The 16,175-nt window shown below is 41.8% G+C and overlaps 1 protein-coding gene across 1 annotated transcript; it reads left to right on the top strand.

The window, feature by feature from the left end:
- Positions 1-10,307: 10,307 nt before the first annotated feature.
- tent5ba (terminal nucleotidyltransferase 5ba) lies at positions 10,308-15,472 on the top strand. The gene is made up of 2 exons (XM_046046166.1): positions 10,308-10,679; positions 13,891-15,472. Exons 1-2 carry the CDS (start codon positions 10,524-10,526, stop codon positions 14,917-14,919), a joined length of 1,185 nt encoding a protein of 394 aa, XP_045902122.1. The 5' UTR covers positions 10,308-10,523; the 3' UTR covers positions 14,920-15,472.
- The last annotated feature ends 703 nt before the right edge of the window (positions 15,473-16,175 follow it).

Below are 16,175 nucleotides of genomic sequence, written 5' to 3'. Positions count from 1 at the left end.
TAAGTAAGTATGTTCTGATTGACAAATCTACACACACACACACACACGGGCAAGTCAATCGGCTATACCAACCTAGTTGATATGGTCTGGCATCCATTTTTACTTATTTTGTCTAATTATTACAACTTAACCCAGCACGTGTTAAAACATACCCCGGTAGTGGGGTAGGTTGTAACAACGGAACACCATGGATTTGACATCAAATCGAGGTCTGTGATATTCTTGTAGAGAATTGAATTGGTGCCATTTGTAGTGAACAAATGTGTGTACTTTGTATGAAAGTTTGAGAACTCTAGCTAAAAAAATTCTTCGAGTTATAGTTGCTGAAGCAAAAAGTGTTACAACCATACCCGGTCTACCCTATCTAGAAGGGGTGACGGAGGAAGAAAAAGTTGGCTGAAGACAAACTAAAACTCTGGCTGGATTCAGACAGAGGATGTCATGTTGGCAAGGCACGGACCTTGCACAACAGAACAACATATTTTGTTGTGAAATATGATAAGCGTAATGGATTTCTCAAGCTCTTTATGCATCTATTACCTAATCTGACTTCCAAAGACTCCTTGCTGATGCATGTCAGTATAGCAACCTGTGTATATTAAGCTAACACACAACAGATGTTCAGACTTTTTGCCCAGTATCTGGCAGAAGAAAAAAGCCAAAGCATCACTGCCTCAGCAGCTGTGTTGCATTTTGACCACAGCCCTCCATCGCCTAGAAGAAAAAACATTGTTTGCAGAGGAAGACATATGTGAAGATGAGTTCAATTTAACAACAGCTGTAAATGCACCAGGCCATCAGCATGCAGTGGGTTTATTTGTCAGCAGTGTTGACATGTGGATTATTTGAGTCCTCGCTGGCTGCAGGTGATTATTCGCTTGCTGGAGTGTGCCATGCTCTTTAACCCCAACTGCTGTGTCATAGAGACAGATACGGCCACACAGTCAGCGGGGGAGAGTGGCCTGCTTTGCTGCTGGAGGATGTACTCTAATCAAAAAAGGTGACTGCGTAGAAGGGGTTCGATCAGACAGGCCTTTTAAATATTGTCATAGACTCAGCCTCGACCAAACTTCATTGTCTAATGTGACCCTTTTACTTGACTTCTCTTTTCTTGAAACGCATGAGCAACGGACAGTAATGGATCAGCCGGGAAAGCCACCCATTTCACTTACAACGAATAAACTAAATAACCCACTACCAATTTACCTCCGGCTGCCCACACTGTGATTCATCCTGCTCGTTCCTCTTCAGCGAGCCACATTTGGTGCTGTCATGTGTGCAGCCGTGTGCCACACTCACACAAGTCTTCTCCTTATCGCTCGCTGGCCTGACCAGAGCAGAAGTGAAGTACCCCTGCGAAAATAAAAAAGATGACTCACAGTCAGGGCTGCCGTCAACATCACAGTCAATGTGATTTCGAGAGCTTAAAGTGTGCCTCCGTGCTGGGTGGTGAAGCTCGACCTTGAACCAGCTCCCAGGAGGCTGCAGCTGCCAGCAGACATAGTTTGTTGCCACTGCCGGTGGAACATTAAACGACTGAATCCTCTGGGTAACTTGCACATGGTGGTTAAAACGTCTCCATCCTGGATGTTCAATTTGAAATGCAACCAAATAGCCTGTGGTTCTTGCACACTTGTGTTTTCCTACAAGGGGATGCATGCTGCAAAATTTCCATAACAAAACTGCAAAGTGTTTAATCTCCTGACAAGGGTCAAAACAGATACAAATGTAATCTCCTGCATCAAACAGATGAACACCAAATGAAGTAAAGATTTCTTCCTAGTATATCATGCATGGAGTTTGGTCAGTACTTAACCATGTGTTTGTGCACTGCTATTCCTGGAATGTGTCTGGGTGTAACGTTTGATTATCTGTGTGTTTGGGCATGGTGTCTTATGTCAGCTTATATGTGTAAACACCTAATAAGCCCTGAAAGCTATTTAGTACATAAAGCCTATGATAGATGAGTTTAGTGTTGGTTATTGGTTGGCTGTGAATTAGGCGTACTGACCAATCCAATTTGTTGAAAGATTAGAGAGGAGTGCAGGGTTACAGATCTCACTGCCCAGTGTCCTTTGCACAGGTTAGTTAGTGAGATCTTTTTGTGCATACTCTACATTGTTATTTAATTATTGCATTTTGCTTTGGGCTGCCACTGCATCCCAGACATGCAGCTGCAACTCTTACTGTTCTACATAAAAATCTTTGTCTTGATATATAGCTCTAATAATCACCCCCCTGTTGTCATATCTCCTAAATAATCATAGAAAACTATTTCCACTTTCCCAAGATACCGTATCTGTAAAACTGAAACATTTGGTATTTGACTGTTTTTTTGTCAGTGCACAGATTAGATAAGTGAATAAGTAAAAAAGACTTAAGATATCCTCGGGACTTGCAGTGGAAAAACTTCAGCTGTGCGTGATGAAGTGGAAAGAGCTCCCCATGGAAACCTGAATATGTGCCATGGAGCTGGATTAGTGTACCAGGGTACCATAGGGTCAGACCTTATCACAGCAGCCATTATTATGCAGACTTTTTGATATGGCCTCGATCAATCTTCTAAAAAAATGCTTTGGTTGCTGATAGGTCATTTAAAAATAATAAAAATATTAAGGCTCAAATGCCGTCTGATAACTCATCACTGTTTGTTCTTTCTTGGCCAGGACGATTTTGAAAAGGGATATGCTGATCAGCTTTCATGTGTACATAGTACTTCCACTATAAAACACGAAAGAAAACCTGCAACCTGACCTCTGCACCGGACAGAAATGCATCAATGTGCACATTTCTCTGTAACATAAACCATCATGTTAACATTAAACACTGTGCATCTATCACTCACACCATGGCAGTTTCTGATAGCATAGGAATCATGTTAAGCCCAATTGTATCATTTATTTTGTACTGCTAAAATGCTTGCTCTATATACAATTGTAACAATGGTTTTAATAAAATTAAATACCTTTATTTACTGTTATAGTGTAATGTGTAATGTATAATGATAGGTGAAGCCTCCTGCTTTTTGTTGGTCTCATTCCTAAAAAAATGTGTATTGTTTTGTTTCATTTAAAAGGTATTATCTGAGTGGACTGTATGATTAATCTTATACAAAAATCTGTAAATGATGTATTTATATTGATATATTTGAGTTAAAATATTTCAGGTTTATACTGCAGTTTGACATTGTGCATCTTTACTGGCTAAACCAATTCAGCTGCTTCGATAGCAGATGATTACAATGTTTGTTTTTGCTTTAATCAGTAATGGAACCTAACTTAATACATTTACATAAGTAATCATGAAATATTTGTACTTCCAGCCTGTCCTCACCAGTCCAAGCAGCTTATTATGACCCATATTTACTTTTTTTGTGGATGTGACCTCTAATGGCAGTATGACAGTAGTAAATGAGGAAGTCAGGTGACGTATTATAAAGAGTGAGAAAGTCCACACACGGGTGTGGATCATAGACTGTATAAAAAAAGGTGTGGATGGATGGGTCAAATACCAGGACTTTCACACAGGAGACTGGCTTTCAAGTCCCATGTGAAACCAAGTAAAGAGTTTTATGTTAAAAAGCATTACTGATGATTTACGTGACTTACGTAACATACTTACTTTAACCCAAACCATGGTGTTTTCCTAAACCTAACCAAGTAGTTTTGTAGCCTACACCTAACCAAACTGCGACTGTATCACAACATTAACCACGAGTTTAACATCATGTGTTTTACGTAACGCAGTTACCGTCTGGTACGCCTGTCGTCAGAGTGGTGCGGGAAACACTCAGATGTGTCCTTTTGGGGAGCATTGACAAACAACCTATTTTGTTATTTAGGTATAAGGACATGTCACCACTGGCTTTAACAGTATAATCTATTATATTAGTGTGTGGATGGATCTTTAGGCAGCCATACATTGTAAGAATGTGATTATGTACAGGTGATGGTTGTGCAATAACTTTAAAGGCCACTGAATTTCATGCACTTGGTCATGGCCAGGTTTATGTAGCAACGACAAAAAAGTGAGAGGGAAAAGGAGATGACCCACAGACAGACAGACAGATAGATAGTAGCTGCTGAGTAACTAGAAGTGCATGACCAGACATATTCCCAGCATGTCTGTCTTAGCAAAAGCCACAGTACAGCCTTACGAGGAAACAGCAGGTTAAATGCTCCCTGTCGTATATAAAGTTTACCTATATGTTACTTAAAAGGAACTTATGTAAAGGGGAGAAAGGTAGCAAAGACAGTAAAATGCTCGAGACTGTGGGGTGACTTTTGAGTGGTTTGTTGAGCCCCAGTTGCTGGGTACAGTTTGTAACTCAGCTTTTGGCCATGTGTGCAACATGCTGCCTGCCTCCTGCCTGCTTTCAGTTACAGCACTACATAAATCTCAACCCTTCACCAGAAAACCTCACAAGGATCTTTCAAACTATGGAAAACAAGCCAGGCTTGTGTTGTTGTTACTACACACAAACACCTGTCACAAATTTGGAAATCCCTGCAACTTGATGATCGTAAATATATGAATCTATTAAGTGTACTTTGTTCTTTAGGCATCATAAAAGTTTTTTGCAGCTCTTGGAGCAGCCATCTGGCTCTCTCTGACCCGAGGCATGATGGGGTGTACACTTTCTTACCGATCCCTTAATCCTTCCAGGGGGAGGATTTAAGAAATCTGGATGAAGATCTGAGAAATGTGCGGCATAGACATTTTTATTAGTTGCTCAATTGGGTGGAGGTTTTAACCTGACTGAAAGGTTGGATAAAACTGGCTCTGCTGTCTTCAGACATTGAGCAGTATCAGTTACATGAGTCAAACTGTGCTGGTACGATCATGACCTTCACAGGCCACGTCCCTGAGGGACCTGCTCCGTATCGCTGCTGTACTTAACCCCAAAGTTGACACAATAGCCCTCCGACGTGTTCCACTCTTTATCGCCGCTCGGGCTGAATTTTTCTCTCTGCTACTGGCCGGGGGTGAGGAGCAGGCTTTCTGGGAATGAAATCAGAGCTCGCTGCTAAATAGGGGTTCCCTCTCACTTCTGGAAAATGCTCCAGTTCTCTTCTCTGGTAGCTTTTAATATGCAATGTCTACACCAGGCACATGTGTTGAGAAAATTACAGAACATGTTTATTTTATAAGGTTTTATGGTTGCATTTGTTGACTCAGCGGTTATCTGCACATTGCAGGCAGCTGTCAACTTGTTTCTGCGTCTCTGTAGTGTAGTTGGGTGTATTTGAGCGGTGGAGAATAATACCCGAGTGAGAACCTCACAGCGAATCTACCAACACTTAAGTTGGGAAGTGAAGCTGGGATTTTTTTTCTTTTTGTGTAGCATATGACAAGGTAACTTTGCAACAGGGACCCTAATTGTCCTATTGGGGTGGGTGTTGGGCCATTGCATAACATGCTCCAGTGAAGGGAGCTATCCAAGTTAGGACGTCCCAGACATACAGAAGGAGGCGAGGGTGTTTTATTACCGGGGCCATACATTCCTCTTTTCTACATGTGCTCCTCTACACGCCAGAATTGCTCACATGTGCAATATCCACAACCTGGCTGAGAGTCTGAGGAAAAGAAAGAGAAAACATATTCATCATAGATACAGGAAAATATGGGTGCACGACTCCCAGTTCTCAGTTCTATGTCACATAAACTGGGCATTTATTGGTGGTATAGAGATTTAATCACCCCATCTAAATGAATTTCTTGTCTTTCCTTGTTGTACAGGTGTTTCTAAACACTCCACTATTTGACTTACGTTCTCTTTCTATAGTGTTTTTGACGTTATACATAACCTCAGTGTGAGTCAGCTTTATCCCCCTTTCCACCCGTTGAGAGAGTAAAGTGAGCCGAGCCTTACATAATAGCCTAACAGTATATTTGACCATTGAACTTCAGAGCGCTTCAACTATGCAATAACTCTCTTAGCTAAAGGTACTGCTGCATAACTATGGATCTGCAGAAAATAATGCCACAGCTCTCAGTTTAATTTTTTTTAACTCTTTTAATAATTTTTGTAGAATCAATGAAATGAACAGAAATTATCTTAGGACATAAAGTCATCAGCTTTATTACTTAAACCAGTGTTAACATACTCATTATCTCTGTATAAACATAAAACACTATATAATAATCACTAATCACAGGTTTGTTATTAGTAATGATCAGGTATGGGCAACAGGACAACACTAGTCAGGATTTGATTTAAGTTCAATAGTTGTAACAAAGCTTATAACAGAAAACCAAATAGTGTGCGTTTCCTTTTTCACAATTTTGTATTTTTCCGTTTCACCATTCAGGTGTGGACAGATGGAGAGCTCATGTATAAGGTCACTTGAATCTATAGTTTGTTTATTTTTTCCAGCATCACACTGGTTGACTCTGCCAAGCACTACTATAATCAATCAAGCAGGCAGCGGAGGGAGCCTGACGTCAGCAGCACGGCTGCTTAAATAACCTTGTTCCACTGTCCCATAGATTTGTCATCTGGAGCAATCCGGAAAAGTAAATTTACCTCTCTTATCATACACTCTCTCTATCCAAAGTAGCCCCCCACCTGTGTCCAGCCTGAAGGGTCAACTCAACCTGGCTGTATAGACCAGTTATCTGCTGCCAGGGCACACTGAGCCTGAAAAGCAACTCTGATACAATCCAACTTTTTTCAAAATCACACAAGACTAAACACGCAGTGTATTATCAGACATGCAATGTAATAGAAGCAGCTGCATCACTGTTTTAGCTGTGGCAGTTCTGTCCAAAGTTACACGTGAGACACACTCTAATAATAGAAAACACTTGGTCTTCTAGTATGACCTGTCTGAATGTGCTCAGTGACAGGTGAGGAAAGTCTTTTCGGGGAAATAATTCACTTAGATTGTAGGGGCCTCTGACAGACTAGTGTGAAAAGAGCTTCACGTCTCATCCTGTGCAACAGACAGAGTGTTATCTGTCTTCGCACAATTGATCATTGTGACACTTCACTGTTGGGGACATCAATTTTCAGCCACGCTTTTATGACACACTGTGACGTTCAATTTTGTCCCTGCACTTGAGAGAAGCCCAGCATTGTTCCTCTTCCTCTTGCTGCCCATGTTGCAACTGCAGATAGAGATATTTGACAACAAAACTCTGTGATGTCTTTTATCTGTCTTTGAGCACAAACGCGTGTCTTCAACAGGCTTTCATTCTGGCTCTTTAATATTACGTACTCAAGACTACCAAGAGTTCTTCATAATGTTTGATCATGGCTAGGTCTGGAACATACGCCTGTCTAACGCATCATTTGTTTAAGGTGTGGTTAAATACTGGTTATCTCACCACGCCTACTAGACTCACAGTCTCAGTCACCATGGCACCAGGATGTCAACTCAGGGACAAACAGAGGATCCAGTGACAGGGACATAAATGAAGAAAATGCGAGATCAGGAATTATGCACAAAGAGGTAAACACATCTCAGGAGGCTTTTTCTCTAAATTGTGTTGTTTGTCTTCCACTGCACGAACATCTTAACTTCGCATCCGACTGGCGCCCTCTGCCACGAGATTGTGAGGGAACCTGAGAATGTAAAGTGGCCTGACATTTATCTACCGTCATTGTTCTCTCTCTTTCCCCAAGTGTTTCATATTCAGGTAAAGGCTGGCTCTTCTACCAGGATGCGCAGCTGCCACATGGTGGGTTATTTATAGTCGGATGACGCAGATGTCTCACATCGGCACCTGGCAGGACCCTCAGCAGGAGACGCCTCTGCCCCAGCTGCCCGACAACCACGGATGCTGTTTCCAGGGAGACAGGATTATGTTGACATCACAGGATTTGGAGTGATCTTCGGTGGAGACCAGAAATCTGTGGTACGCCCACAACCTGGCCTCTCTGAGGCCCGTGAGACACTGTCAGCCTCCAGCTGTGTGTTGTGGACAGTGGAGAACAGTGGAGAAGTGTGTGAATGAACACCCACCCACACACGCACACGCACACACACACACACACACACACACACACACACATATGTTTGGGGAGTGTGTGTTTCCGTCTGTCTGTGTTTTATTGCTGCATCACTAAAAAGCCACACGATCAATCATGAAGTGAACTTCACTCTCTTGTAAACATTTAACAGGTTTTTACCTGCTTTATGGACAGGCATGAGCGGTTAGGGATTTTAAAAATGATGACGTATGTGGGTCATTTTAAAAGAGTAAATTACAGACGTTTTCACCTGTATTGTTCAATACATTGGCAATTACATGCTGGCAGAATCTTAAGTCCTTCTCACCACTGAAAGAGTAATGTCTGCCATTGTGTGAGGTCCTTCATTAGGGCATATTTAGTGGATTTAAACATAGTTGCATGCAGGACAGGATGAGATACAAAGACCGTGACGATGTGACCACAATCCACTCCTGCACAAACTGATGCAGAGGAGACTGACAGATTTGGGAAATTCAGATGGGTCAAATAAACTGGAAGACACTGACTGCATCTGACAACAGCTAAATAAAGCAATCTAATAACCTCTCACTGTAATGATTTTGTATGCCTCAGTTGAACATTATAATCATAAAAAGCTGACAAGCGTTTGGTTCAGACCACAGGAAATGTCTCTGTGTCTGCACCAAACGAATAAAATAAAAACAATCTGCACCACAGAGTGGAAAGAAGTGGCAGTGAGGTATCTGAAAACGTAAATGGAAAGCTTAAAGGGCATGGCAGGTTATCAGAGCCTTTTCATAAGCCACTGCACAATCGTGAGCAAATTGAATGAATGATTGCTCGTGTGGTTGTAGCCTTTAATTTTCCATTAGCTGGATAAACAAACAATATAAAGGTAAGGCCCTCCACTTCAAACAAGGCCAGACCAAAAATGATAAGGACCTATAAAAATGTGTGATTAGCAAGCAACATTTTATTTAAATGTTTAAAAGTTTAAAAGCCTGCTATCATAGATTAAGTGCTCAGCGGCTGACAAGGAACTTCTGGATTTCAACAAAATAGATCATGGATTTCCAGACTCTGGTGCAAGAGGCTGCACATGAGTTATTTTAAACAAAATGCATTATTATTAACAAAACAATGAAGATAAAAAACCATGTGCATCATGTGTTTTTAATAGTGGGCCTATTACAGAGGAGTATAGGAGTTTTTCAGAATCTTTGATGTTGGTGTGGATGTTTTAGAGGCAGTGAGTGAAGAGGACTATATGCTACTGTCCTACAATGCCAAAATGCTGTAGTAGTATTACCTTTATATTTTGTCAGAAATTGAGGTAATACAAAGAAAGACTTTTTGACGTGTTTTTTTATGTAAAAAGACTATGCCATAGATAGGTGTGGTTCTGGGTTGCCATAGATAGGTGTAAGTTTTGACAAAAAAAAAATGGGTAAAAACCAAACTGCAGTGCACTCTGGCTGATTGTGGTAGATGGTGAGATAGCCTTAGCTAAAGATAATTCACCCAAGTTTTCCTGTGACAGAAACATCTATTTTGGTGCTCCAACATCTTAATAACTGAGTGTTTTATACCACATAAAAAAGGTAGTAGGCTATATCTAATCATAAAGGAGAACAAAGTAACACCAGATGAACTAGTCCCGTTAAAAGCAAACCCTAGCTTACTGCTGTTTCTGCAGCCTCACATTTTTAAATGTATTTGATTAAATATAAATCTATTAAAGTAGTTCATTAGTTCAAATGTACAAGAAAGCTGAAGAGGAAAGGAGAACACATTTTGCTAGTGGCCTGATGCTGCATTTCCCTGTGACCGGTTGTTCAATATGAAAATGTATTTTTTTATATGTGCCAGTGATTAATAATGAGCCTACAAAACACATAAAATTATGTTTTTACAAATGTATGATCTGGAAGCAGGGCGTTGCTGAGAAAACATCCTGCATGCTCCCTGGTCAAATAAAACAAATACACAGGAGCAAAAGGAGATGTTGTGTTTGCACAGCTGTACAATGATCTATGTAACCATCAATCCGTTTCACTTATCTGTTTCAATCTGACACAAACGGCCATATATTAACACATGCTCATTTCTCAGAGGTGCAGTTGAGGCGATGTAGATTAGACTATCAGTAGATCCTTAAGGGGAAACCCTGTCAGCATGTAGGATGCACAGTGAGTGGAGCAGAGGGGAGGAGGCTGTCAAATGCGTCATATGAAGGGTGTTCCCTGCAGACAGGGCGTCCATAATCAATGACCAAACAAAGCAGCCAATCACAGGGCTGATGCTAATGAAGAGGCTTTAAACCCTCAGATGAATCGGTGCTTTGCAGACTGACCGGATTAAAGCGGCACGCACCGGGAGAAACGGCTGACCCACTCTCACCTCCGCACCTCTGACTCAACTAACTTTTCAGCACTTAAAGATAGATAACCGGACCGGCACACTGCTGACATCCACAGGAATATTTTACTGAAGAGAGAAGACACAGAGCTCGTCATATTCTGCTGTTTTCTTTCTTTCTTTCTTTTTAATTTGTTGTTGGGGGGACCCGAGAGTTAACATCGCGATGTCTTGCGGTGATGCGTCGGATCAGAGTCGGCGGTTCTGCGTGTTGTCTTGGGATCAGGTGCAGCGCTTGGACTCGATCCTGGGGGAGGCTGTCCCCATCCACGGTCGAGGAAACTTCCCCACTCTGTCCGTGCAACCCCGCGAGATTGTCCAGGTACTAACCTTTTTACAATACAGTGTATGGTACTAACCCACACATACGTTTTCACGTATAACTAATACACTCACTTGTGTATTCCACAACACGTTTTAATTGTTTGTTTATTTGCTGCAGATCTAAGTTTGGGCATCCCTTCTTTTTAGAGTTAGTTAGAATGAAATTATTCATATATTATGTAACTATATATTACATTGATTATTAAAGGTGACCACACTGTTGTTGGGTAAGTAGTGAATACAGTGAAACATGTGGATCAAATAGTCAGACACTGTGAACACTAATCTTGCACACTCTTGGAAACCTCTCTAGGACCCCTGGTGGTCTCCAACTTCCAATTTGAGATCCACTGACCTACCCAGGATATAGCCTGTGTAGGATCTTGTGGATCCTTCCTTCCTTAATTGTATTTCTGTGACACATTATGTCATAATTTGGTTTGATCTGTTTCCTGTTTTGAGGGCGAACTTGAAATTTTGACTGCTATGTATTGCTTGTATATCTTGCCTCTTGGTGACACTAAATTAAAATATATATTAATTTTATTGCACAGCCAGCAGACCATTTAAAATGAAATATGAAAAGGTCTTCTTCATTCTGATTGGTCTGTGTGTCCATCATTGTCACATTCAAACAGCAGACTGAGGGGAACATATTGAGTTATATACTCCCCTGGTTTGACTTAAAATAAATGAAACACACACATACCAAAGTCCCTCCACATTTCCAGTCTGTTACTGCATTGTGGCTGGATCACATTTCACTTCTCCTGTGGTGTTTCTACATTGTTGGGTATGTGTGAAAGTGCAAGATTAATGCCATCATAGAATTTCAAATTTAACATACAGCCGATTCCTACCGCCAAAGTCAAGTCAGGTAATCTGTTGTATAATTGTCCATTTCATTTCCACATTGACATATTCAAGATGAGCTCAACGAGCCTGTGAAGCCCAGAACTTCATGCTTGTGGTTGTGGAAACATGAATGCTCCATTGAGTATGCAGGAGGCTTAAATGCAGGTTTGAGCCCCAAATTTTGGGACTCTCGTTTCCCCGGGATTTGTGGAAATCACATAATTTTATTTAACTAAAATCAGCCATCTGCCACATAGAATCAGACAGTGGTTGGCTGAACATTGATCAACATTAAGTCTCCTGTCATGGCAACCTAAAAATATTCTGTCAAGCCTAAATATTTAATCAGTTTTGGTGCATAACAGAGGGCATGAAAGAGAGTGTGGACCTTTTGTCCCGCAGCATCAGGAAGCTCAGGAGACGAAGGAGTGAGAGCTGTAACTGTAGACCTAAGATTACAACACAAGTTCTGCTTGACAACTCAAACCTGTGGCTCAGAGCCTATGAGAGAGCCACTCCATATTACACAACCCTTTTCACTTTTACTCCACTTAACTTTTATTAAGCTCCTTTTTTATCTCAAGAAATGAGACCAACTTGATTAGACGGGAGTTTTGTTTCTGGCAGGATTTGCAAAGCCAGCAGAGACATACCTGTGCTGCCAGGGGCTTATCCACTCACCTGTATTCAAGTATGTATGGCTGACTACCTGTAGTCAGAGGGTGGAGAGGTGTTAAGTGTACGCCTGACCCTGAATTTGGCTCTGACTGCGCTGACATATGGAGACGACCACAGAAGCACACAAACAGAAATATTATCACTTCTGATTGGAGTTTGAACCCATTCTGCACGGCTTTATGGCAGAATGATTACAGTGCTATTGCCGCCAAGTAGGGTGGCACGACATTGTAAAAAAAAAAATCCCATTGCAATTATTTTGACAGAAATAATGATTTGCATCATTTTTCAGTGGGAATGATCATTTTTGTGGCACTAAAAAAAATATTAAAATCATGATTGTGTGACATTTGGTGGGGTCTGTACTAAACAAACTGCACTACTTCATTAAGATGCGGTTTGGTCACACATTTTACCTTCCTCAAATCAGTGCAGCTTCTGCAATTTGTAGATTGCACTGGGCAATATTGCTATTTCGATAATATTTCGATTAATCATTCAGCACTCCTGTTAGAGGGGTTGATTTGCCTTCAAATGTTTGTTTGTCTGTAGCCTGACCCAGTATGTATATATAGAGCCAGCTTGTTATCTGATCACCATGGGAGAGAGAGTTGACAGACACTAATCTGACAGGTCAGTGCCAGTAGGGAGATTTAGGATTGTGTGCGAGTGTGTACAACTCATTTGTGCTGCAGATTTTGCCCTTTACTGTGTGCAATTGTTATTTGCTCAGTGGAAATGCTTGTAGAGCAGGTGTTTCTTACATGAACAGTCTGTCGGGCATGCATTTGTTGCCACAGTCAGCTACATGTATCCCATCTTTTAGCAACAAGTGCCTGCTTGCTAGGGATACACTGAATAAATATGAGAAACCTCTCAAATAGCTTGCCAGATAAAACAAGGGCGCTGCAGCTAGTTGTTGATGTGTCATATCATTCAGATCTTTCCGGTGAACACTTTGATCTCTTCCAAATGTTTTGAGAACGGGACGTTTTTTAGGGTGGATTATCATTTCCCTTCAGGCAACTCCGCTGAAACTATGTTTGATGTCTTATTTCAGAGCCCAGACATGTTTCCCCTTTGTGCTTGCGAGCAGGGATGTTGGTATACCCTGTCCAGCTGTTGCTTATCCTCTTCCAGTGTGACCGCACTGAGGTGGGACCAGGTCGTTTAAACATCTTACGGGTCACTGGGACAGAGGAAGGGAAATGCTGCTGAACCTTAATGAACTGAGGTTGTGATGTATAGCCTAAAGCAAAAATTTTGATCAACTACACTTCACCTGCACGCTGGTGTTCACTCTCTCTTGAATGAAATTCAGGATTATAAATCATATCTCTGTGATAAGATAAGACAATCTGACCCAAAGGGTGATGGCCGTGGAGCACAGACTCACCAGCTCTGCTGCTCTTTGTTTGGGCTCTTTAGGTTTCATTCATGGACTTTTGTGAGCAGTGGTATTGATCTTGCCTTCACAAACAATTGATTTCCACTGGGCTCATGTGGAGCTTATTTGGACATATTTAGTTTAACTCGAGTCTTTTTAGATGTGTGTTTCTTTCATCATTTCTGCAACTACAGAGCTCCCTCTGACCCCCCATTTTTTTTACTCTTATCATCTTAAAAGAGAACCTGTCATTAGTAACATGCTGTGTCTCTGTCTCGTCCCTGTGCAGGTGGTGCGGGCGAGGTTGGAGGAGAGGGGGGTGTGTGTTAAGGACGTGAGGCTGAACGGCTCGGCTGCCAGCCACGTGCTCCATCAGGACACCGGACTGGGCTATAAGGATCTGGACCTGATCTTTGGCGTGTCTTTGAAAGACGACCAGGCCTTCCGTCTGGTGAAGGACGTCGTGCTGGACTGCCTGTTTGACTTCTTGCCAGCCGGGGTCTCTAAGGAACGCATCACAGCACTGACCCTCAAAGAGGCCTATGTACAGAAACTGGTGAAAGTCTGTAATGACACGGACCGCTGGAGCCTCATCTCGCTGTCTAACAACACAGGCAAGAATGTGGAGCTAAAATTTGTGGACTCTTTACGGCGGCAGTTTGAATTCAGCGTGGACTCCTTCCAGATTTGCCTTGATTCTCTGCTCTTGTTTGACCGCTGCTCCGAGACGCCCATGTCTGAGAGTTTTCACCCCACTGTGATCGGGGAGAGTGTGTATGGGGACTTCAAGGAGGCCATGGACCACCTGTGCCAGAGGACCATAGCTACACGCAACCCGGAAGAAATCAGAGGGGGCGGCTTATTGAAGTACTGCCACCTACTGGTGAGAGGGTTCAGGCCCTCTTCAGAGGCGGACATGAAGCAGATGCAGCGCTACATGTGCTCACGCTTCTTCATTGACTTCTCTGACATAGGTGAACAGCAGAGGAAACTGGAGGCCTACCTGCAAAACCACTTTGCTGGGATGGAGCACAAACGGTACGAGTGCCTGATGACGTTGCACGAAGTAGTTAATGAGAGCACTGTGTGTCTGATGGGCCACGAGCGGCGCCAGACGCTCAGCCTCATCTCAATGCTGGCACTGAGGGTATTGGCTGAGCAGAACGCCATCCCCACTGTAACAAATGTCACATGTTACTACCAGCCGGCTCCATACGTCCAGGACATCAACTTCAGTAATTACTATATTGCACATGTGCAGCCGCCGCACGTTTCGCCTTGCAGTAACTCATATCAAACGTGGCTGCCCTGTAGCTGAACTGGCTGTGAGAAGGGCAGACCTGCCTGGACATGTCTCCGTCACTCTTTATCTTTCAAAGGAAGTGGACTGAAAATACAAAAAAAGAAACTAATGTTTGCCAAATATGACTTGACTTAAACAATCCTGTACTGCTGTACATCTGATTGAGCCGACACAATGATTTTTCTTACTTGTTTTGTCTTGCAAAACATCTGTAAGATTGCTGGTCATTTCTGAGATGTAGCGATAATATCATCTTTAAGTATTAAAAAAAAGTCTTTATGAAGCTTTATACATGTCAAAAATACATTTTTTGAGGAGACAAACATTGAAGCTGGTGTTATTTTCATACTCTGGCTTTTAATTTTTTGAATTACATACCGGACCAAAGATATTTTTGTTGTTCAGAAAGGGAATGTTGTTTTGATTCCAAGTGCCTAAAATGAACCATGAAATGTTCTAAAAACATCTGTAAAATGAGAACTGTGCATTTACTGTTTTCTAGATAACTCCATCTCTTTTCAGGAACAGAAGCATTCATTTTTGTGAGATTAAAAAAAGGAAAAACAAAGTGTTTTTTTTTTTGTTTTTTTTTATTGTATCATGGTTATTTTAGTTTAACCTTGGCCTGAAATGATTGTCGACATTTTAATCTTCTGTTCTAAGGGCTGCAGTGATTTTGAACTGATCATTATCTGATCTGCTTCACCATTCACACAGTCGAGTTGTGTATTTTCACATGGCCATCATAAAAAAGCAGAATTTCAGAAGCTTTGACTTAGACCTTTGTCCTTACTCTGGATGCATGGGATGGATGGGAGGTTGTTTGTTCTATACTTGATAAGCTGATGATAACAAGGGGGCTCATTTCCAGCAACCAGACCCATTGAAATGCATATACTGTCACCCTGAGTGAGTTGCATTTGTTAAACTGGGCCTGAGGATCCATTACAATCCGAGGACATGAACCATAATAAGGGCTTTTCTAAAGCACAATGGCTTCTCTCTCCTCAGTGATACTAAATCTTTTTAACAAAGACTGGCCTGTTCTCCCACCCATGTTACCACTGGAAACCCAGCCCTGTTTGCTTGACTGATACCATGTCCATGTCATTTTGCCTGAGTCAGAATCAAAAATCTCTACAGGTATAGCTAGAATCGTAACGTTTTTTTACCAAAAGACACACATGGTGGAAACAACACAGCTCATATAGATTATTAGCAGACCTTGGATCTTTACAAGCCTTGCTGGTCACATTTGGGTCAATATTTAC

The sequence above is a fragment of the Micropterus dolomieu genome, linkage group LG03 (assembly GCF_021292245.1).
Source record: "Micropterus dolomieu isolate WLL.071019.BEF.003 ecotype Adirondacks linkage group LG03, ASM2129224v1, whole genome shotgun sequence".
Lineage (NCBI taxonomy): Eukaryota > Metazoa > Chordata > Actinopteri > Centrarchiformes > Centrarchidae > Micropterus > Micropterus dolomieu.
The sequence above is the reverse complement of the archived record's forward strand: the minus strand, read 5'-3'. Positions and strand labels throughout refer to the sequence as shown.